At 45.0% G+C, this 24,177-nt stretch overlaps 2 protein-coding genes across 2 annotated transcripts in view; one reads left to right on the top strand and one right to left on the bottom strand.

Annotated features, from left to right (window-relative positions):
- The window catches only part of Siglec15 (sialic acid binding Ig-like lectin 15), a 14,427-nt gene extending 8,386 nt beyond the window's left edge, over window positions 1-6,041 (top strand). Inside the window, exons 4-6 of the mRNA XM_013014794.1 lie at window positions 465-1,083; window positions 2,806-2,836; window positions 4,463-6,041. Of these exons, the coding sequence (XP_012870248.1) occupies window positions 465-1,083; window positions 2,806-2,836; window positions 4,463-4,571 (759 nt within the window). The 3' untranslated portion in view covers window positions 4,572-6,041. The remainder of the gene's footprint in view (window positions 1-464; window positions 1,084-2,805; window positions 2,837-4,462) is intronic.
- A 5,121-nt stretch (window positions 6,042-11,162) lies between these two features.
- The window catches only part of Epg5 (ectopic P-granules autophagy protein 5 homolog (C. elegans)), a 105,409-nt gene continuing 92,394 nt past the window's right edge, over window positions 11,163-24,177 (bottom strand). The window contains exons 38-44 of the mRNA XM_013014901.1: window positions 23,536-23,745; window positions 22,654-22,798; window positions 19,374-19,616; window positions 17,309-17,525; window positions 16,493-16,708; window positions 14,558-14,672; window positions 11,163-13,146 (exon numbers count right to left, since the gene is read on the bottom strand). Coding sequence (XP_012870355.1) covers window positions 12,964-13,146; window positions 14,558-14,672; window positions 16,493-16,708; window positions 17,309-17,525; window positions 19,374-19,616; window positions 22,654-22,798; window positions 23,536-23,745 — 1,329 coding nt within the window. The 3' untranslated portion in view covers window positions 11,163-12,963. The remainder of the gene's footprint in view (window positions 13,147-14,557; window positions 14,673-16,492; window positions 16,709-17,308; window positions 17,526-19,373; window positions 19,617-22,653; window positions 22,799-23,535; window positions 23,746-24,177) is intronic.

Genomic DNA, 24,177 nt, shown 5'->3' with positions numbered 1-24,177 from the left:
GGGGGACCGCGGGGGGACGCGGGGGCGCCTGTCACCCGCGCTGCTCAGGAGGCTGAGAGCTCTGCGGGGTGTGGTTTCCAATTAGCCAGAGAAAGAGGGGGGAGGGGGAGGAGGAGAAGGGGGAGGAGGAGAGGGAGGATGAATGAATGAATGAATGAATGCAGGCCACGGGAAGAGCCGGGCTGGGGTGAGAGGAATCCATGTTACAAAAAGAGTGGATGTCCCCCGCGGCCCGCGATGACAGTGCGGTTGGCGGGTACTAGAAACGGATAGGCGTCCCTCTACCGTCCGGCGCGGCCGCGGTGGAGAAGCGGCGCTCGCTGGGCGAGACCCGGGCTCAGAGATGCCGGCCGGCGCCCGGGTCGTGAGGCTCAGAGCCGCCTGCTGCGCCCGGGTCTCGAGGTCGCGAGCAGCGGCCAGGCCAGGCCTCCGCCCGGCGCCTCCCCTGGATTAATTTGCCCCAGCTCCTCAGCTACCCCGCGCACACTAAGAGCAGACGGCGGCGCCCGTTGCTCCGGTGGGGACGCGGAGGCACGGCGCGGGAGGGCGAAGCGCTGGTCCAAGGCCACGCCTGGACTGGGAGCCGGGCAGCCCGGTGTCCGGCCTCTCCCCCTCGGAGCCTCTCCGCTCAGCCTCGAGGGAGCCCGCTGCTCACGCCGCGCCGCGCCTCGGCCTCGGCCGGTGACCTGCGGCCTCCTCCTGTCCCCGCAGCCGCGCCGCGGATCGTGAACGTCTCGGTGCTGCCCGGCCCCGCGCACGGCCTCCGCGCGCTCTGCACCGCCGAAGGGGAGCCGCAGCCCGTCCTTGCTTGGTCGGGCCCTGCCCTGGGCAACAGCTCGGTCCCGGCGCCGGGCCAAGGTCATGGCTACCAGGTGACCGCAGAGCTGTCCGCGCTGACCCACGACGGCCGCTACACGTGCACCGCGGCCAACAGCCTGGGCCGGGCGGAGGCCAGCGTGTACCTGTTCCGCCTCCGGGGCGCCACCGGGGCCTGGGCGACGGCGCTGCTTCTCGGCGCGCTGGGCCTCAAGGCGCTGCTGCTGCTGGGCCTTCTGGTCTCTCGAGCCACACGCCGACACCCAGGTGGGTGAATCCCAGGCTGGGTGGGTGCAGTGGGGCAGTCAGGGCTGGCCGTCTAGGCGACCATCTTGCACCTGTGCTTCCCACATGCAACAGGCCTCGTGTTTGCATTGAGGAAGCTGAGACCTGTTGAGATGGAGATTCAGTCCTCTGAGCCCTACAAAGATTCCTTTAACATCACTTCCATCAATGAGTGCTCCCTAGGGTTCCGACCACAGGCTTTCCCAGTGTCCCTACTCCAGTGCAACCCAGCAACCATCCTGTGGCAGACCCCTACTTGTGCCTCACCTTGTTGGAAGTTATCAGAGATGTGTAAGACAGGATTCCAGGCTGGAAGTGGTGGTGCCAGCCTGTAATCACAGCCACATAGCAGGCTTAGGGAGGATGAACATCTGAAGCCACTCAGACACACACACACACACACACACACACACACACACAAAACCGGTTGGGGAGAGTGACTTAAGTGGTTGAGCACTTGCCCAGTAGGCAGAAGACAGAGTTCAAATCCCCATACCACCAAAAAAGAAAGACCTGGCTCTTCACAGGAAGGAAGCAGAGTGAGCATATCTTTGCAGTGCACTGTGGCACAGGCTCCCCTAGACCCCAGAGGGTAGAGGGTGGTGGTATTCATCCTCTGGGAAGGCCAGGAAGGAAGGCCTTAAGGAAGAAGTTCAATGCGAGCTAAGCCAAAACTTGTAAGTCCATTGGAGCCTGGAAAGATGAGAGCAGCACGGGTCAACGTGTGGCAGATAAAACTCCTACGGTGTTTAGGGAGCTGCCACTGACTGCTATCCCTGAGGAAGGGACATTTGCTGTGAGCTCCAGACAGTGAGGGGCCTTCCCAGAGCCTCTCAATCCTCCCAGGTCAGTAATGAAATATGGCTACTGGGCCTAACTGGCACCATGTTAGCATCTTGGTGGACTTTCTGAAAACTCCTAGAGGTGAAATTCCACTTCCCCACTCTCAACCCCAGGTGGTAGAATTTAGATTCCTAGTAGCAGGAGTGGGGACTTGGACAGTAGGTTCCTGGACCAGACCTGTACCATGAGCTCTTGAAAGTCTAAACTCTCCAGCTCCTTGTTAGCCTGCCACCTGACCATGACCCTCCGTAGGCCCCCGCCACCTCAGCCGCCATGCTCCATATCTCCTGACTCTCCTCAGGTCACAGTGGCATTCCCTCTCCATTAGAGTTGCTCTGGTTTGTTGAGATTGTTCTTCCTGCTCTTTCTTTACTAATAGTAATAGTTTCCTAATGGTATTAAGTGCATTTGAGGCAGCAAGTTTTGGGGGGACATGTGTCTGCTCACAGTTGCTAGCTTTCTAATAAAGACTTCCAATTCAACCTCTCAAAATATGGCTTCTCTGTATCCCATGATCGATTTCCTACATAGCACTAACACCTGCCTGGAGCTCTCCAAGGATGAAATCTGAAACTTGCGCAGTTACCCTGCCTGTGACCTTTGACCTTACTCTCTAAACTCAGCCAAACTTTTTGTGCTGCTGGGTCCTCAGGCAGTTGTTTTTTGTTTTTCTGTCAGGACTGCCCCCTGTCCACCCTTCTTCCCGTTCACTCCTGGTGCTCTTCAAGGTTCTCACCTCTGTTCATCTTGCCAGTTACACTGTGCATGCATGGTGGGGAGGGGTGTGGAGGGCGGGTTAGCTGACATGTAACTGGAAGCTGCATGCAGATTAACATCTCTCTCTCCTTCTCTTTCACACAGAACACTCGGTTACCCAGGACACCCCATCCCGGTAAGTGCTCAAACTGTCTTCCCTATCCCAATGACTATTCCTATCGTGAAGAGGTGCTGGTTTTTTCAGGACCAGCAGCCTGAAGAGGAAGGCTGGCTACGTATGGCCTGGGCTCTCCTCACAGCCTCCCCTCTGTCAGCCAAGCATACCCTTCCGTCCTAACTGGCTCCCAGCACTCACACCACCACACCTAGCCTGGTGTTTATGGACTTGAAAAGCACACCACCAGGCTGCTTTATGTTGTAGTCCCCAGAATTCCAAAACAGACCATTCCACGTGGAAGCCACCATGAGTACACTCATTTTCCCAGGTTCTCTGCTGACTTCTTCTCATGGAAAATCTCCTTTAGAATTTCAAGGGCCTAGTTTAGAGGATGACTATAGGGACCTCAGCCTGAGTCAATGACTCAGGGCGCATGGCACCTCCTCTGTAATGTCCACCCAAGTGAAGGTCCACATTGAAGAAAGGACCCAGTTGTAGGCCCCAGACCTTCTGTGCCAGATGCTGGCTAGGGCAGCACAACTCTCTTCAGCTGCCTACTCAAACATCTTCACCACCTGTCACCTGTTCCTTTTCCTTGCTCATATTCCTCTGAGCCCCTGCATCAGAAAGCCAAATGTTTGGTCATTTAAGAAATATTTATTCAATACCTACTCTGTGATACACACTAGATGCTAAGAAGACAGAAAAATCCCTGAACTCACTTTCCAATGTGCAGAACTTTAATAAACACATAGCAAAATTACCTTAGATTATAGAATAAGAACTGTGAAGGGGATGGGCGTAGTGATAACGCAGAGCCTCTGGGAACAGGTGGCTACTGGGCAGAGTTTATAGACCAAGATGCTCTCTGAGGACATAGTACTAAGGGTATCTGAACCTGGAAGAGGGCCCTGCAGTGTGCAGGGTAGGGGCACTCCACGTTGAAGGGAACAGACAAGAAGAAAGGCACAGGTAGGACCCAGAGGGAGGCAAGCAAGGCCAGAGCATGGACCATGAGGTAGGCAGGTAAGGGTGGGCAGTTAGTCTGAGTGCAAGGGGAAGTCAGGATGGTTTAAGGTAGATGACCAGGAAGGGCTAGGAGGCCTGGGAGAAACTATGTGACTGCTCACACAGGGGTGTCAGAGTGGGGACAGGCAGGGGAGGATTGCCTGAGGACAGAGGAGCAGCCTGTGGACAAGGGAAGAATCAGCACACCCAAACTAACCCTTGGAGCTACTTACTGGGATGGAGAACAGGTTGGGGCTGTGTATGAGGATCACCCCCAGCATGGTAGGCATAGAGATTTGAGATGCCTATTTGGCGATTCCAGAAAGAAGTCTAGAAAGCAATGGGAACTGGCAGAGATGAACGTGGAGATCAGGGGCCTGAAACCTGGTTTTGTATTCTGACAAAAACATGTTGAGGCGATGGAGAGTTGGTAGTCTGGAATGGTGACAGTGGCAGCACACACCCCTCCCTATTTCTGACCTCCTTTCATTAGTCTTTAAGCTGGGTTCTGATCCCTCTGCCCCCCATCTTGTGTCCCCTTCTTTTGGCCTGCTGTTAGGGTATACCTTGGGAATTCAGGAGCCCCCACAACCCCCTACCATATTGAATGGTCAGCCAATTTTCTCCTGTCCACAGGCCCCAGGCTCAGGAGTCCAGTTATGAAAACTTGAGTCAGATGAACCCCCGAAGCCCAACAGCTGCCATATATTCCCCTCGGCCATCAACATCCATTTGTGGACCGTAAGAAGTGAAGGCTGGCACCAGATGTGGCTGGTATGCCCCCCCCAGGCCCTTTGGCAGCTCCCAGCTGAGCAAGCCACAAGAGGGACAAGACTGCTCCCAGGAATTCATCTGGCCTCCAACTTGAATATGCGTCTCAAATCCCATAATACTGATTCCAGTATGGTCAACATTCTGAAAATATGTGTGCACCTATAAGCCTCAGCATGAAACGTCTAGAAAAACTCCCCTCTACCTTCATTACTTTGAACCCCATAGTAAAGCAGACAGGAAATTAGTCATAAGGGGTAGAAGTCCAGACTTTGTCCTGGTTTGTCCCCAACTTACCGTGCAGATGAGGTAATTTCCTATACCCCTCTAAGATTCAGTTCTTCCACTGTTGAACATTAACAGTAATCCTCCCCTCTGGCCGCTATGTCCATTTGGGTCTGTAAAATGGTAGAGCTGAGTATGAGGCTGAGATCTGGGCCTTTGGCTCTTCAGAGTTTGTGGGTTACTATGGCACCCGCGTGAGCTTTGTGGAGAACAGTGTTGCAGAGTTAAGACTGGAGCTGGGCCTGGGCAAACTATGATCAGAGGAACATCAAATATAGGAGCTGAGTAGCCAGGAGAGGCTTTGGAGCCCCTGCTTTCTGTGATTTCCCTTGTGGCCATCCCACAGCCGTAATACCTACCTGTGTGATACCTTGTCAGCTGCTCTGCATTGCCATGAGCGGCGCTCTCCAGGAAAAGGCAACTGAAAACATGCTGTCTCAGAACATCTAGAGACCATGTCTCAAGGGCTGAAGGCTGGTAGAACTGAGGGGAGATCTGTGTTTTGGTAAATAAAGCAGCTTTGACTCTGACTTCTATTTACAGCCCACACCCACCCAGGAAGTGCAAAGTCCAGAAGCACTGGCAATTTTGTTATATTCCTGAAGCCAGCCAAGCTAACTTGGAAGGGTGCTATATTCCTTCTCCACACTAATGAGTATAACTTTTGGTTCTCTTAAGAGACAGGGAGAAGTATGCTTAGGGCCAGGTAGAGGCCCCAGGGTAGAGGACTAAAGGCATGCTACTTATTTGGGGAGATACTCAGAAGGTTGAGGGCAGTGGTTTCCAGGCTCCCCGCTGTAACAGGCCATCAGTGCAGGTGGGTGCAGCTCATGGTTGTCTTGGGATACACCCAGAAGCTTGTCCACCTAGGCATTATCTGAGCTGTTCAGAGGGCACAGGAGTTGGCATGCATACCTCCTTGTAGAGGGATACCCATAGGCCCTTCCAAGCAATACTTTATCACCAAGCACAAAGTTAGAGACCCGAGAGTGGTGTGGTCGAACATCTGCTTAGCCTCCTTAAAACTAGTTTCATAGCCAGGAAAAATGGTGATAGGAATTATGATTGTTCATATATCTGCTTTGTGATTGACAGAAATGTTTGAAGTTATCTGTATCAGTCAAGGTGGACTAGATTGCACTGTAATAACAAATCCCAAAATCACAGTAGCAAAAACAATAAGGTTTATTTTCATATGTGGTGTTTATGTGTGTGGGTTTTTTTTTTCTCTCAAGGCTAGTGTTGTGCCACTTGAACCACTTTTTTTTTTTTTTTTGCCAGGGGCGGGGGCAGGATTATTGGAGATAAAAGTCTTACAGACTTTGCTTTTTCAGGCTGGCTTCAAACTCCAATTCTCAGATTTTGGGCACAAGCCTAAGGTGCCCAGCTGAGGTTTATTTTCAATAACAGCTACCCATACTGGCAGGGAAGCTTCTGTGCATTGTTATTCAGGGACCTTACTATCTCTGATATTGTGGATTTTTGGGGTGGAGGTTTGATTTTTTTAATATGTTTTTTATTGTAAAAATAGTGTACAGATGGGTTACAGTTACATGAGTAAGATAATGAATACATTTCCTGGTGGAGTTTTTTTTAATCCTCTAGAGCTGGGTGCCAGTGCCTATAATCTCACTCAGGAGGCTGAAAGCTGTGAATCACAGTTCAACGCATCCTGAGCAGGAAAATTTGTGACTTAAAAAGATGGAAGTGCCGCTGTGGCTCAAGTGGTAGATCACTAGCCATGAGCACAAAGAGTCTCAGAGATAGCGCCCAGGCCCTGAGTTCAATCCCCAGGATCACCCCCCCCCCCAAAAAAAAAACCTCTAGAGAGCTTCCACGGGTGATTATCATTTGATAACCAGACCCAGCCACATTCCCAGCTTACCTGAGAGACCAGGCAGTGCCACCCTACATGGCACTTGGGATACCACCAGAGACATTTGGGGACAGTACCTGTGACTCTATGACAAGACTCTCCGAAGCTCTCAAGCTGGGAGCAACCCAGTAAATGGGAAATCATATCACTGGTAGAGGTAGCCTGTGTGCTGTGAGAGCACATAAAAGTGGACCCATTTTGGGAAAGGTTCCTGGAAAGGGTGTTTTGAGGTGGTATACACTGGCTGTACAGATTAGGGAGGTCAAGGGGAGACTGGAGTGTAGGAGGTAAGGGGGGCAGGGAAGGTGTTGCAAGCAAAGGGACATTCCACAGAAAGACCAGGAGCTCAGATACAACATGATGTTTAGACATTTGGAAGTTACTGGAGCATAAGAATAGCAGGGGGCAAGCCTGGTGCTGGTGGCTCACGCCTGTAATCCTAGCTACTCAGGAGGCTGAGATCTGAGGATCTCAGTTCAAAGCCAGCCCGGGCAGGAGAGACCGAGAGACTCCTATCTCCAATAAACCACCAGAAAACCGGAAGTAGCGCTGTAGCTCAAGTGGTAGAGCGCTCGCCTTGAGCTGAAGAGCTGAGGGACAGCGCCCAGGCCCAGAGTTCAAGCCCCACGACCGACCAGAGGCACGGGATGATTTTTAGGCAAGCTGAAGTCTCACACTCCCTCTCTGGAGTGGCTGACATAGATCACGTCATTGTGCCAGAGCCCAGGGGCCTGGTCCTTGCTGAGGCATTTGCACTACACAGCAGGGCTTCTTGGGAATGGGAATACACTGTTTCTGACAATGATGGGCCATGAAAAAACACTTAGGAGCAGCTGGCAGCTCCTTGGCACACCAAACAGCATCCTGCTTGGCTTCACAGAAAGCAGCACACCAAGGAACATCAGACTAGCCCCTCTGAAGAGATTCAGGTGGGGCAGAACTAGAGACAAGTAACAGGCTCTGAGCACTTTGGGACTGGATACCCAACTCTCTACCGGAGACAGGGAGTCAAGGAGAGAAGTGACCCAGATTACTCGGTCCTTTTAAGACTAGACTTTCCTAATGTGTTTGTAGGCTATAGGTCTACCACTTCCTGGAACACATCTCTGGTCCTGAACACTTTCCAACTCTTAAACCATCTAGAAAAAGAAGCCAAGCCCAGACAAGGATGGGAAGAGACACTCTACACCCAGAAGATACTGTCCTAGGGAATCTCAAATTGGAGCTAATCTCAAGTGGAATGTACAGACCACACCTTGGCTCATTCAAGGTGTGTCATAGAAATGTTCATGAAAATTAACACTAAGAAAGCACTCCTTAGCACGCTAACATTGAGAGTAGATTTTCAGAGCAGACCCAGACCAAACTCAGGTGGCTCTGGCTCACAAATCTATTCTCCGAGAGTCCCACACACTCGTACCCCACCACAATTCCTGCCTTGGGAGCCTTTGTGCAGCTTTTAAAGCCTCCCTTCTATCAGATTCAAGTCCATATTATAGACTTGACATTAAGAGGTTCTCCTAATTTCTCCGATGACCTTTGTCCATGCCAGTTCTTAAAGTTCCAAGTTACAAATCCTTTAAAATTAGCTTTTCCATTGTGGTGAAACATCACGGAATAAAGATTTCTATCCCTTACAAATTTCCTAATTTAAAAAAAAATTTTTTTTACTGTGATTTAAAGGCAGCTTGCCAAACAAACTTGCCCCAAACAATCAAGATGGGCCACCATGAGTAGATGAGAGGTGAATGTAGTTTATTTGCAGACTTTTACTTTAACCAATTCTCATTTCTTTCTGTTCCTATTTCTCACCATTATGTAAAAACTCATCCTTTGTACAAGCAAGAAAAATGAGTAAGAAGTGAATATTGCACATGACCAAAATAAAATAGTGTGTTTTAAAGGTCACATTAGATGGGTGGAAGGGAGGTGAACACACACCTGTGTGTTCAGTGATTACACTGATAAATTAAGTATTGTAAGCAACAATATTCCTTAGCAATTTCATTATCTCAAAATAGAATCAGTAGTTTAATTTTTTCCTAACCTATCCTCATCAGACATAGGGAAACTGTCTAGAATGAAGGAAACTACATAAATAGATCTACTTCCAGGCTTCATGATAGCTGAGGGATGCTGAGGGTACAAAGGTATCCTGGAAGAGCAAGTCAGTCAGTATTACTGCCTGGCTAAAAGTCAAGAGCTTTACTCACAGCACCACCACGATGTAAATAGATCCATTTTGCCTAATAAGACAAAGTTAATTGAGCAGAAAGAACATCAGCTACTACCTCACAATGAGCTCTAAGTTGGTGCAAAATAAAGCTTCAAGTGCAGAGTGCACACTTGTTAAGACCATGAGGTATGTGATGAGACTGGTCTTTGGTGGTAACTAGTATTAAACAGGTGTGGAATGTGAATTTACCACTAGTTTAGTGGCCCCACCCTAGGGTACCCACTCTGGGGCAGATGCTGCTACCTAAGGATGCAGGAGTCTACTGCACTGCCAGGACTTTGTGTATTTACTTATTTGTGATCAGGGTCTTACTTCATAGCTCAGATTGGCCTCATACACTCGATCCTCCTGTCTCAGCTTCCAAAGTGCTGGGATTCCAGGCATGTGCCACCATGCCCATGACTGTGACAACACCAGGTAGAGTGGGATGAGCTAAAAAGTGTACCCAGAGCATACAAGACAAGGAAGTATATTCTCTTGGCAGCTGCAAGTCTGAGGGCCTCAGCCATCTCACTCTAGTCTTGACCCTACTAACATGTGGTCTGACATGGGCACTCTTCCCAAGGGTAGTCCTGCTGCCACTGTAGTAGAAGAGGACTAATGAAAATTTGGGGGGTGTTTGAGTGGAGAGAATTAAAAGGTGAGAGGTGGCCAAAGTCAAGGAGGTGATAAGAAAGAAGCAAGGGAACCGCCACATCTTGGATGCTTCTGGCAGATTCACAACCAACAGGTAATGTCACCAGGAGGAATCTTGGCTTGATATAAAACAGAACTATAACCAGACACTGGTGGTAAATGCCTTTAATCCCAGCTATTCTAGGAGGCTGAGATCTGAGGATCATGATTCAAAGCCAGCCTGAGCAGGAAAGTACAAGAGACTCATCTCCAATTAAGCACCTTAAAAACCCAGAAGTGGAGCTGTGTCTCAAGTGACAACACACTAGCCTTGATCAAAAAAGCTCAAAGACAGAGGCCAGGCCCTGAGTTCAAGCCCCAGGACCAGCATAACACACACACACACACACACACACCAAAACACCAGAACTACAGGGCCCAGCCCACCAATACGAGCTTGGATAGAACTTAGCCGAGGCTGGACTTTGGGAAACTAGCTGGCAGAGAAGTTTAAGGATCCTGAGAGAAAAGGAAGGCTTTAGATGTGTTAAAGGTCCTTGCTGACTTTACATGTCTATGATTCTAGACACTTGCTTCCTGTCCCATAAGAAACAATTTCAATTAAAAAAAAAAAACGGTTATTGCCTTCATTTGAACAAGACAAGGACATGCTTAACTTTGGGTCAGGAGACAGGAGGAGGTTAGGGTTTGAATTTTCTGCACTGCATTTCCTCTAGCTTCAACCAACTTCTGCACCACTTGGGGAGGTAGAGGCATTCAGTGTCTGAGCTGACACACTGATGGGCAGAACAGCCAGCGTGTCCCAGCACCACTGCCACTGTCACAGTGTGCACACACAGCAAGATGACCTGTCTCAGCACTCTGTGCCTTCTAGCTTTCTGGCTCTGCTAATTCTACTAGGTGATGGAGCAAGGGCATGGGAGGTGGGGGTCAAAGCAGTTATCTACATGTTCCACAGGGTAGAGAGTGATGGCTGGAGAGGCAGAGAGGAGTTTTTTGTCAAGACCAGAACCCTCCTGAGCTGAGTGATGGCTGGAGAGGCAGAGAGGAGTTTTTTGTCAAGACCAGAACCCTCCTGAGCTGATGCCACTGTGCAGTAAAGCCCGGATCATGCCATGCTCTGCATTCCACATAGGGCAGCCCAGAGCAGGCCTTAGTCCCCTCGATCCCAATGTGGAGGTGAAGTGCCTATCCCTGTCTCCAACACCATGGCCCTTTGCTCTCTGGAGCAAAGCCCCCTTATCTTTCAAACAATGGACAGGCTGGCCTGTGTGCAGCCTTCTTTCTTTTCTGTGTCATGTTCTGGACAATTTGGTATCTTTACAACCCTTAGTCTAGAGTTTCTCAAAGGAATCCTTGAGAGATAGGTAACCGGTCCATGTTAAGCTTGAAATTTAGAGTAAAAGACCATCGCCAAAAATCAAGTAATCACGTCAAATAAACTGGAGACATCAGGCATAAAAACTACAACCTTCACAAGTGAAATGCTGTACGAGTTTGTGTGAGATCCCTGTAGCCCAAATTCATAACAGTTACCACCAAAGACTGATTTTATTTTTTATAATTTTTACAGACTAGGTAAATTATAAATATTATAAACTTTCAAAATTTAACAGATTAATCATAATTTTCATATTTAATTAAATGTACATATTATCACTCAAAATGTTCACATTCTAGGATATTAACATTTCATCTTCAAAGGAAAAAAACCACAATACATGTCCTGTCATAAAATCACCAATGCCAAATCAGCCAATCAAATTGTCCACAGCTTCTAAAATTTTCTTATTTATAGACTGAGAAGATGACAGATACTGAAAATGAGAAGTAAAAACAAGGAAAGCTGAGATGTGTCCCCACTAGATGATACTTTGTGGCCTTCACAACTGAGACACTGAACAGAGCAGCTTTATTGGCACTCCAAGGGATGTCTGTGAGAATGGTTCTGTCCAATAAAGAATTTGCAGGCAAACTTCCAAATGTGGGGCAAATTACTCCTAAAGAACTTGTGGAAGGAGATTAGTACTCTGTTAACCATATCCTATCTTTGCTGAAAGCTCTCAGTGGCTATTTAGACATCTCTGAATAGATATTCTTGGTCTATAGACAGCCCATAAGCAAAGATACCTTACACAAGGTGGACAAGCACAACCCATTTTGAACTACTATGAGAATTATGAATGTGTTGACAGGAACTAAATTGCTGATTCTCAGGGGAAGCCACAAGAGCAGGAAGATGTCAATACAACAGGGCAACGCTGCAGACAGGCTTTTGGAATGAATGTTCTATGAATAGTGACAAGGTCCACTGCTTCTGAAAGAAAGCCAAATTTCTGAAATTCTCCTAACATGGGCCAGAATTCTAGTTTTTTATTTTTTTCTGAGTTTAAATGTGGTGGAAAGACACAAGCAAGGAATGGAAGAGTCCCCAGCCTCTCTCCACAGTAGGGCTTGTGGAGCAAACCTGGCATCGATAGAAAACCGGTAACTTCAGGGTTGACAGGGATGAGGAAGTAATGTAGCCAACAGAAGACTGGTGGCTGGAAGTAAGTCACTCCTGTCTGTTCTTCCACACACCCGTGCAAGGCTCACAGAGTACAGGCTGCTACCCCATTTAACAGAAGGCTTTTCTAGGAGGACACATGGCTAGAATCAGTTTGTCCACTAAAATCAGGATCAAGTGATCATGTTTTCTTTTTTTTTTAATTTTAATTTTTTGTGAAGTGATCATGTTTTCTAAGTGACTCATTTTAATTCAACTTTTGTTTGTTTGATTTTTTTGAGACAGGATCTCACTATCTAGGTCCACATTAGCCTGCATGTCACAACCTTCTGAGCACTGAGATTATAGGTGTGCACCATCATGCCCAGCTTAATTAAACATTTTTATCTCTCTTCTGAAAGAAACAGCATATGTGTTATCTCCCCACATTTAGGAAGTACATAAATTCTCAAAGTATACATGGAGCCCCAAAGAGGGCTCTGCATGACTCCCGAAGCAGTCAAATCTGGCACAGAAGTCTTGACATTGAACTAAAATGGGAGACAAGTGGAGATATACCAAGAACTCCACCTGGAGGTTATATGACCTGAATTCAAGAGGAACTTAGTAAGATTCACTTGTGGATGAACATAAAAACTAAAAAGTTCCTGGAAAGGAACACAACACACACACACACACACACACACACACACTACCAACTTGTGTCTCAGTCAGCTACTTCTTGGCAGAACTGAGCTCTGCAGTGAAAATAAGCAAAGTTACTTGTGCAACAGCAAAGTTAATGTAAACATAAACAGCAGCAGAGTTTTGCAAGAGCCTCAGTGTTGCTATCGTATGTTGTCCAAATAATGCACTTCTGGGTACAGACAGTTCACAAGAAGAGCCAGGAAGCTTTTCCCATCTTGGAGGCAATGGCCAGGATGCTTTATAAACTGAGCAGCTTGCAATATCTTATCCTGGTATTCCACATACTGCTTACTCAGTGTCATGGATTCAAGAGCAGTCAGAGCCTAAAAAACATGAAGGACATGAGGTTTAGTCCCATAGATCACCATTATCTAGCAGTACTGTGAGCTTGGAGGGAGAAGACTACAGAATAGGAACTAGAAGTTCAGAATTAGGCTTTGGTTCACAAAAGCAGAAGAAGGCTACCACACAAGCTTCTCTGTCTTTTGCAGCTTTCCCTCTTTAGGTGGCATTTCAAGACCCTTCATTGCCAGGAGCCACTGCAGCGGCCCACCTGGTCTTACTATGAAAATGTCTTGTCCTTGTTCTCCCAAGCCTTAACAGTAGGATTTTCCCAAACTAGTCACCTGCTCCCTCTCTTCTCAGAGACTAAAGGGAAACCAAAGGCACCAGCTACACCTTGCTAAGGTGAGACCTGCAACATTTGCTGTTGGATTTGTTCCAAGGTTATAAAATCATACCATAGTAAATTACCTGAGGGGAATCTAGAGAAACCAACTGCTAAGTGCTGCTGAGAGTAAATGATAAGGTCACTAATTGGCCACCCAACATAAAACACACAGGCCTACTTCCTCCAGATTCCATGGGACAAACATTTGTAAGAAGAAGAAAATGTTCCCACAACTCTCTTCAGAGGAAGAAATAAAGGGAAAACATTCTTTGATTCCACAATTTTAATGTTCTTACTTCACTACAGAAGATGAGAAGGAAAAGAAGTGGTACATGAGAAAACAAAAAACTCACAACAGTGGTCTTTGGAATTGGGGACAATTGCGCACAAGCCTGCCACCCAGGATGTGGCTGTCCATATTTTTGGAACACTCTGTCATATCTACTATTTTGTTGGTGTGGGGTTATTCTGGCATCAAGTGACAGTGGTCAACCTTCAGCCTAACAGAATAGGAACCGTTGCTTTGGGTTCAAGGAAAAGCTCAGCTAGACTCCAACCATGTCTACTGAGGCTGCATCTTCTGTGTCAGGTCAGTACAGTTAAACTCATTGGACTGTAATTCAGCCTTAGGCAAGTTTGGTCCTGCCCTTGCCTCTTCTGTAACAATGATGGTGCTCTAAGCGAGTGCCTACAAAAATTTTCAGGGCTGGGAAGTTGGCTCAGTGGTAGAAAGCTTGCCTCACACGTATGAGGCCCAGGGTTCCATTCCTCAGCACCACATACGTGGAAAAAAGCCGGAAGTGGCACGTGGCTCAAGTGGTAGGGCACTAGCCTTGAGCTGAAGAGCTGAGGGACAGCGCCCAGGCCCAGAGTTCAATCCCCACAACCAACAACAACAACAAACATAACAAACTTCAAAATCTGAAGCGGGCACATGAAACAACCATTTCCCAAGTGGCAGAGCAAATCAAAGGGAACACTGGGCTACTGTAGATGTGTGAAGGCCATAACTGGAAGTGTGCTGAAAAACTCAAACCTGTAACTCTAAGCCTAGTTTTACTGACCTGCAGAGCTTTGGGAGTCAGATGTAATTCAGAGCTAGGCTTGAGACGGATCTGGTCTTCTGTAGGAACCTGAACTGAAAGGAAGGCAGCCATACTTCGAGCAACCACTCGGAACCTTAGGTGTTAGAGAGAGGTAAAAGTGGTAAGTGAGAGTTAAAGAAAGCATTTACATTTAATCACCCTATTTCCTATTAAAAATAATATAAATCCATTTCCAAATCTACAATGTAGTTAGCATCTTCAGGAAAATCTTAAAATAGGATCAAGAGGCAATGTTCATCTTTTTCCCTATTATTACCCAAATAATGTGCATATGGAAGTATTGGCAAAAGTGTAGACTGACTAGAATGTTTATATATTGCTGGTGGGAATGTAAATGGTACAGACGCTGTGGAAAAGTTTGGCACTTCCTTAATAAAATAGAATTACTGCATGATCCAGCAATCCCACTCCAAGGTACATATCCAAAAGAACTGAAAAAATACACTAACAAAAACTTGTGCAGGAATGTTCATAGCACTATTATCCACTGTGGCAAATGAGACTGAAACAATCCGAATGTATCCCAGCTGATAAATGAATAAACAAAATGTGGGAGAGATCCCTAAACTAGAATATCATTCACTCACATAAAGAAATGATGGATTGGCATATACACAACACACATGAACATTGAAAGCTTTAAGTGAAAGAAATTAAGACATTCCATTTTTATGAAATGCCCAAAGTAGGAATTAATATGTAAAGTCAAATAGTGGTTGCCAGAGAATGAAGGAGCAGGGCATGGAAGTTATTATTTAAAGGACATATAGCTTCCTCTTGGAGTGATGAGAATGTTCTAGAACTACATAGTACTGCATATAGCAATACTGTGAACGTACTAAATGTCAATGAATTGCAGATTAAATGGTTACCAAAATAAATTCAAGTTACATATATTTTATCACAACTTTTACTAAAAAAAAAAAGCAATACAATTCAAACAAAGAATATATAAGCCAAATTTAAATGAAATGAAAGTTACAGAGGCCTACCAAATTTTACTCTAAACTCAGAAACACAAGAGTGACTGGTCTGGAATGAAAGAATTATTCCACAAGAACAGTGACATTAAAACAGTATGAGAGCTCTCTACAACAAGGGTATGAAAGAAAACCATGATATAGGCTAGATGTATAAGCTCAGTGGTACAGTAATATGCTTAGCATGTATGAGACCCTGGGTTCAATCTAGCCCCTCAACACACACACACACACACACACACACACACACACACACACACACACACACACGAGGGGAAAAAAGGGAGGGAAGATGGGGAAGAGGGAAAAAAAGAAGGAAAAGAAGAGGGAGAAAAGGGTGAAGGGTAGGAGGCAGAAATGAAGGAAGGGAAGAAGAAAAGAAAATCACAACATCTATAAGTACAAGACAGAATGGGAAGCTACGAGCAAGTTCATGCTTTGGGACTTTTAGGCAGAAAATGTAGACCTCTCATCACTTATTTTTACCAATTGACCTTCACACATCTTGACAAGGTAACAGTTCACTAGACTGAGTTCTTCACAGGTTCCAGATTTCCCTTAACTCAAGCCACAGAGACCACGTGCCCACAATGAAGCAACTCCCTGGGGGATTTTAATCGAACCTCCTCACCGGATCAAAATTAGTAGTACTGTGAGGTAACAACGTCAAACTATAGCAAACGAAACTACTGGAAAGTACTGGTTAAGTTTAAAAATAGAAAAGTTTGAAAATAAACAATTTTTTAAAAATCATGTTTTTCAGAATACAAAGCTGTTACCAGATTCTGATATATCTCCTTCCTATTTCTGGAAAACCCACCTCCTAAGTTAAAAGGCCCGATGCAGTGTTATACCTGTGACAGGTGCAACCATCTAAGGCCAATGAAAAGAGTAGCATAAGGCGTTTCCTCACCTGTTGGACAAAGGCGACTTTCGGCCCAACCCGATTGCCCCCAGAATTCCAGAGCTGAGCCTCTCCTCAGCCATGAGGCTCTGCCTACTCTGCAGCATGAGCAGAATACGGATGACAGACTCGATCAGGACCGAGTCATTCTGGTCTGTCTGAATCAGGGACAGCTGCAGGACTTGGTGCCACCACAGAAACAGCTTTGCTTCTTCCTGTGCAGAGCTAGGGGAGGCACCCAAGGAAATAAAATTTTAAAATTATAAAGTAAAATTATCCCACTCATTTAATGTGAGCTTTAGTACATAGGCTAACTAAGCCTAAGTGTTAATATATATTAATGTTAATAAAGTAACAGGGTTGTGACAGACACTATTTATGGAACACTTTATACATCCCAGATACTGTGTCCAGGCTTTTTACATTCTCTCGCTATCCTCAAAACCCTAGGCAGTAGGTTTTATTCTCACTACTCATAAGAAAGCTGAAGCTTAGTGTCTCATATTGTTTGTTTTGAGACAGAGTTTCATTACATCATCCAGGCTGGCCTGGAACTCCAATCCTCCTCCCTCAGCCCAAGTGCTTGGATTACAGATGTATGTCACCATGCCAGCAAGCTTGATACCTCAAAACGCTTGTTTTAAACAATTAAAAAAAAATCTACTCAGAAAACTAACCCTTCAAAAAAGAATCTTTCCAAAACAAGTATCACTGACCATGTCATAGCCTTGTTTTGTCTGTATGTGACACTCGGTTCTGTCTCTTCAAGTTTAAACCCTAAATTCCAAGTAAACTAAGTATGAGTTTGAAGGCCAACATACATACCTTGGGTATACTTGCTCTAACCATTTGCTTAGGGTGAGTAGTACTTTCATTTCATTCCTTAGAGTCTGTTCACTATTTAAACATTGAAGCAGGTAGACATAAAGAGTCAAGTAACTGCCAAGGGTTAAGCACTCCTGCAGAAATTCTTCTATGGTGAGCTCAGGAACTTGAAGGGACACCAGAATGGGGCCCCATCCTAAATTTTGATTGAGGGAGCCTAAGAGAAGACATGAAGACATAGCAAGTCCATGACAGCTCTAGCAAATATTTTTAGTTTAGCATCCTGCCAACATTTCTCATATTGGTCCTATAGGCTACAAAAGCAAAAAGGTACTGTAGCTTTAGACTGAAGGTCCTCATGCTAGATATCACTAGAGGGTCAAGAGACCATAACTCAAGGCTGTGTGCTTATGTATCACCTTTCTTACTAAATATAATCAATATCTCCTGAAGTGGTCATCTAAGAGTCTTAAGTTTAATATAATTTTAAGTATGCTTGAACATCCTTTTATATAAGGAAAATTATTATAATTCTACACATCGCATTCTCAATGGAAACTGCTATCATGCTGGGCACCAGTGGCTCATGTAATCCTAGTTATTCAGGAGGCTGAGATCTGAGGATCATGGTTCAAAGCCAGCCCAGCCAGGAAAGTCTGTGAGACTCATCTCCAATTAAGCATCAAAAGGCTGGAAGTAATGCTGTGGCTAAAGTGGTACAGCACTTAGCCTTGAATAAAAAAAGCTCAGAAGCCGGGCGCTGGTGGCTCACGCCTGTAATCCTAGCTACTCAGGAGGCTGAGATCTGAGGATCGCGGTTCAAAGCCAGCCTGGGCAGGAGAGACCGTGAGACTCCTATCTCCAGTAAACCACCAGAAAACCGGAAGTGGCACTGTAGCTCAAGTGGTAGAGCGCTCGCCTTGAGCTGAAGAGCTGAAGGACAGCGCCCAGGCCCAGAGTTCAAGCCCCACGACCGACAAAAAAAAAAAATAAAATAAATAAATAAATAAAAAAAGCTCAGGGACAGTGAGTGCCCAGGCCCGGAGTTCAAGCCCCAGAAATGACACATGTGTGTATGTGGGTGCAATGCATGGGCACACACACAGTGTCATCACAACACAGGTTCCAAACTATGAGGAGTGAGGATGGGCACATGGTGACTTGCACAGCACCTTCATGGGTAGATATGGTTTATTGGTAGATTATCAAGACAAGACAGATGTCAAGTTATAGGCATAACCTGGAACCTCACTCTAATATCCTTTCACTCCTACTGTCTACAACATGATGTTTACTGGAATATCAGAGTCAAAAAGGGCCAATCTGAACAGTTCTTAAACAGACCAGGTGGTCTTCTGAGTATATGAGTTGAATAGGAAATAAGAAAGGTAAAATGAAGGGTGAGACAGAGCAACTCCGTTGGAACAGTTGAAAAAGTAGATAAGAAACAATAAAATGGTTTTTTATGAAAAGTCCATTTACTGAAAATGGCTCCAAAAGTGGGAGATAAACATAGTAGATCATTACTATGTAGATTCTGCGTTAAAAGAAGTTTGTTTTGTGGGCATTGACTTTGCCCATCACAACAGGGTTGATCTAAAGTTTTAAAACTAATATAAAACAAATTAGAGCTTTCTCCCTGAAACACATAGATAGATAGATAGATAGACAGACAGATAGACATATAGATACATATATGCAGGCTGGGAAGGTGGCTCAGTGGTAGAGCGCTTGCCTTGCATGCATGAGGCCTTGGGTTCGATTCCTCAGTACCACATAAACAGGGGAAAAAAAGCCGGAAGTGGCGCTGTGGCTCAAGTGGTAGAACACTAGCCTTGAACTGAAGAGCTGAGGGACAGCGCCCAGGCCCAGAGTTCAGGCCCACAACTGGACAAAAAAAAAGATACATCTAGATACATACATGCATTTACAGAACCAAATTACAATGGTATAATCCCTCATTGGGAAGAATCTAGAAAAGCATCTATCCCCTAATTACACAGCTTTAATATTTCCTGCCAAAGACTAATGGAATGAGATGATGTTAGAGATGATGTTATCTTACTTTCTTTGAAATAGGCAGTGATGCAGGCCTCCGTAGTCTCTGCCATATGGCGGACTGAAGCCAGACTCTGGCAGGCTGCTGTTAAAAGAGGCAGTACCACCAGTCCATGTACTTTTTGGTCAATCCAGGTCCGGATACTGCCTCGAAGGAACTCTGCTGTTGGAATACTTGCGTTGTTCATCATCATTAGTACTTCCATAAAGAGGCTACTGAGGGCCATGTGGCGGGTCTGGCTGTCCATGTCTGAAGGGAGCATAGACACATGCACAGGCTGTTAGCATGGGGACTGGAAGGTGATCATGAGAATGACAGCTGCTCTCCTGGGCAGATTTCACTGTTCTTGTGGCTCATAGTAAGGGATGTGAAGGAAGGATCTGGGTAATGTTTCATTTTTTATGTGGTACATATGTACTTTAAGAGCATATGTAGGGTAGTACTGTGAGATCTGTGGGAACACTGGTGTGACAGAAAAGTACCTTAATAAATACTGGTGTGAGAGAGTACTTTATCTGAGCATGCCAATTTGTCTTATTTTCCAGCCTCTGTTCACAGAATATCAAGAACATAGATTTCACAGTCATTTGGTAAACTAATTAGCAACAGTACAGATCCCCCACAATTCTACTGCCAACACAGTCAATATTCTAGGGTGATTTACTTAAAACTAAAAGTAAAGGTAAAGATAAAACCTTTTTAAAGGTTCCTAACAGCAGTAGCAGTAGCTCTCTTCTTTTTTTAAAAAGGAGAAATGGGTAAACTGATAATATCAATTATCTTTTTAAAAAATGGAGGCAAAAGAGAGTAGAAATGCAAGAAAAAAACTGCCCGTGACAGTAATCACTGGATTAGACTCCTTCTGATTCTTTTTCCACATTCAAACACAGAAAATATATTTTCTTTCCTTTTTTTCTTTCTTATGGTACTGGAGTTTCAACTCAGGGCCCTACACTTATTATATTGCTGCTGTACCACTTGAGTCACACCTCCAGTCCCAGAAAAAAAGATTTTACTGAGAACAAACAGGCAAAAATTTTTGCCTTATTTCTGGTTTTGTTTGAGTTGGGTACTTTAAACAAAATACAACTGAAGTTTTCTTACTATAAGGACTAGGTACTTACGTCCAATAAGAAAGGTCAAGAGTTGGGAGATCTTTATTCACCATTCCACCAAAACAAAGTCATTATCTACAGTGTTAAGTACGCCCTAACTTTATGTTTGAGTGCACATATTACCAAGCAAAGACTTAAAAAAAAAAGCCATAAGAGATAATAACACCATGTGTGTGTGAATATTTTTCATGTGTTTCTATGGCCTAAATATTTTTGATAATAAAAGCCTTATATCAATTTCAAATGGATAGCATCTACAACTATGTTTATTGCAGCATTATTTACGATAGCTAAGATATGGAACCAACCCAGATGCCCCTCAGTAGATGAATGGATCAAGAAAATGTGGTATATATACACAATGGAATTCTATGCCTCCATCAGAAAGAATTTGTTTGCCCTATTTGTTAGGAAATGGAAAGACTTGGAAAAAATTATATTAAGTGAAGTAAGCCAATCCCAAAGAAACATAGGTCCCATGTTATTTTTTTTCATTATGATTCATTGTGGCAAATTACTTCAGTGAACCTTAGAACAGACGCTAGCCTCTCTCCTTCCTGTTCATCACTAACAGAACAACGAATGTTACCCTGAAAACCAGCTCTACTCCCATTACTCTTCTGTTAAAAAGTTTTACTAAAACACCCTTTTCCAGGTCAGCTATCATTCAGCCTTCATGGCCCATTCACACATGATCAACTCTAGCAGTTCTTCTAGTACTGTTCGTTGACTCTTTTTTCCTTCCCTTCCTTTTTTAGGGGGACCATTTGGATAAAGGATCAGCTTATACTTAGCATTTTCAAAACAGATCTCTCTGTGCTATGCCAACATTTGTTCCAACATCAAAGCAAAATAGATAGCCACCTTTGTGCACAGAAGCACGCTGCTCTCTAGCTCAGATGTGTAGCTTATACATGGGATCTCTTTTAGGTTCAGACAGGTCCTGGGGCTCCCCCCAAGTACCATAAAAAGGTTCAAGTGAGACCCTCTTTCACTTCACTTCCAGCCTCACATTTCTTTACTTTATTGCCATTCCACTGATAAATTTTTTTCTTTTCTTTCTTTATTTATTTTGGGTCCGGTGGCGGGGCCTGAACTCTGGGCCTGGGCGCTTTCCCTCAGCATTTCAGCTCAAGGCTAGCACTCTAGAGGCATAGCGCCACTTCCGGCTTCTTTTTTTCTGCTGAGGAATTGAACCCAGGGCCTCAAGCATGCAAGGCAAGCGCTCTACCACTGAGCCACCTTCCCAGCCCCAATTTTTTTTCTTTTCTTTGGGGGAGGGGTCATTAAAATTTTCTATTCTATTGTAAAGGTGATGTACAGAGGGGTCACAGTTGCATTAGTAAGAAAATGAGAACAATTTTTGTATTCCCCAATTTTTTTTTGGGGGGGGTCAGTCATGGGGCTTGAACTCTGGGCTTGGGTGCTGTCCTTGTGCTCTTTATCTCAAAGCGAGCACTCTACCACTTGAGTCAGAGCGCCACTTCCAGTTTTCTAGTGGTTTATTGGAGATACGAGACTCATGGACTTTCCTGCCTGGGCTGGCTTTGAACTGAGATCCTCAGATCTGAGACTCCTGAGTAGCTAGGATTACAGCCACCGGCGTCCAGCTAATTTTTGGTTCTTAAAAACACTTTATCTAGCTTTCATGATTGCTCTCAGCAAGAGACATGGGAGATATAGTCCACTAAATTGCTAGTAGCCAAGTTTACCATATAAGGTATCTATATTTTATATAAAAATACTAGCCAAGTGCCACTGGCTCACACCTCTAATCCTAGCTAGCTACTCAGGAGGCTAAGATCTGAAGACTGTGGTTCAAAGCCAGCTCCAGCAAGGAAGGCCATGAGACACTTATTTCGAATTAACTGCCAAAAAGCCTAAAGTAGAGTTGTGGCTCAGTAGAGTGCTGCCCTTAGAAATTCTCCTGTTACCTCCTGTTCATCAAATTTAGTCATCCAGGTTACCTTACACTAGCATCTGCAAAAGTCAACCCTTCTTCGAGTTCTTAACACTCTTGGCCTACCTCCAGGGCTGAGTGTCCTGGTATCCAAATAGCTCTCAAACCACTATTTCTCTTAGTCATGCATGGTCCTGTCCACATTCCTCATCTTACAATGAGTGTCAAACACACTGACCACATGCATATGTGACTTCCATTGGTCACTTACCAGGCGGGTTAAAGACAATGATATCATCTAGGAGCTTAGCCATTTCCTGTTCTAGGACTGCAAAGGTGATTTTTCCATTTTGTTCCAGGTTGCTAAGGAATTGAACCATCTGATGAGTAAAAGCTTGGCATTTTGGAACCACATCCTAGACAAACAGAAGAAAGGATTATTCAAATGAATCCAAGTTAAGAGTGTAACAGCATTTCTCAAGATCATGAACTGCACTGATACCTCTTTAGGTATTGGAAAGGACAAAACCAGAAGTTAAACAAAGCTGTCATACCCTGTCCCAGGGGCTCTACTTCTAGGGATTTCCAAATCTGTGGCAACACTGGGACTACAGCGTAAAGTCTCCCAATTCCACAGAACACTCTTTTTTATTACAATAATAACAACATAAAATAAAAAGACTGATTACTTGTCTGGAACTTTTCCAAAAACTTTAATGGGCACTATCTAATTCAAACCTCAAATAATACTTTGAGGCAAGGGATTACCAAGTCAAAAGAGAAAGCTAACAGATCTGACCAAGGATGGAATGGCAGTGAGACTGGTCCTGAGTCTGTCAGACTTCAAGGATACATATCACCTTCCTGCCACTCTGCTGCCAAAGACATTTGGATTACAAAACCCAAAGTGGCCCACTGTCAGCTCTCAATCTTTCTGACCTTTGGTCGACATGTGACACTGTGAGGAAGTGAAGACTTACCAAGAGATAGAAGACAAATCAAAGATCTAAGAAGTCAGTAGGAGTTCATGATGATACCCTAAAGTCCACCCCCAGCTGAGCAATTAACAGGTTCAAGAATGGCCTCAGTAACATGTATGCTACTAATGGTCCTGAAGAATACCCCTACCTTTTAAAGCACCTTCTCAACTTACAAGATGTTTCTGGCCGTCAGTAGGAATAGCAAGTCCTGCAGACACTTTTAGAAGCTTCACAATCAATTCTGCGGAAGATTCCTTTGCCAGGATGATAGACGGTGGGTAATGACTGCTGAAATAACTTAACACACTCTGGTATGACACAATGTCCACAAGATGCCACGTAAGTGAGCTCGTCTGTCCAAGAAGACTAAGTAAAGGTGAATCCTAAATATGGGACAGACTGTTTTAGTTCCAAAGCCCCCAGTTCTGTGGAAAAGCCACTAAGATGCCTGTGGTAAACACAAGTCAGTTGAGAGGCAAAGTGAGCATCCACTCACTCAGCACTAGTGAAAGCTAGAACCAAAGTCATGGCACTCCATCAATCTGAACATCTAAAAGAATTCAGAGGCCAGAAGCACTCTGCTCCCTTGGTACTTGGTACCTCATGAAACATACTTGAACTAGGAATTGAGAAGTAAATTTTCCTTTAAAAATCAATGTTTTCTAACTCTTCATTATTTAGCACTAGAGGGGCTGGGAAGTTGGCTCAGTGGTAGAGCGCTTGCCTTGCATGCCTGAGGCCCTGGGTTCGATTCCTCAGTACCACATAAGCAAAAAGAAAAAAGCCAGAAGTGGCGCTGTGGCTCAAGTGGTAGA

Source organism: Dipodomys ordii, unplaced genomic scaffold (assembly GCF_000151885.1).
Source record: "Dipodomys ordii isolate 6190 unplaced genomic scaffold, Dord_2.0 Scaffold25, whole genome shotgun sequence".
In the NCBI taxonomy this organism is placed as follows: domain Eukaryota; kingdom Metazoa; phylum Chordata; class Mammalia; order Rodentia; family Heteromyidae; genus Dipodomys; species Dipodomys ordii.
The sequence above is the reverse complement of the archived record's forward strand: the minus strand, read 5'-3'. Positions and strand labels throughout refer to the sequence as shown.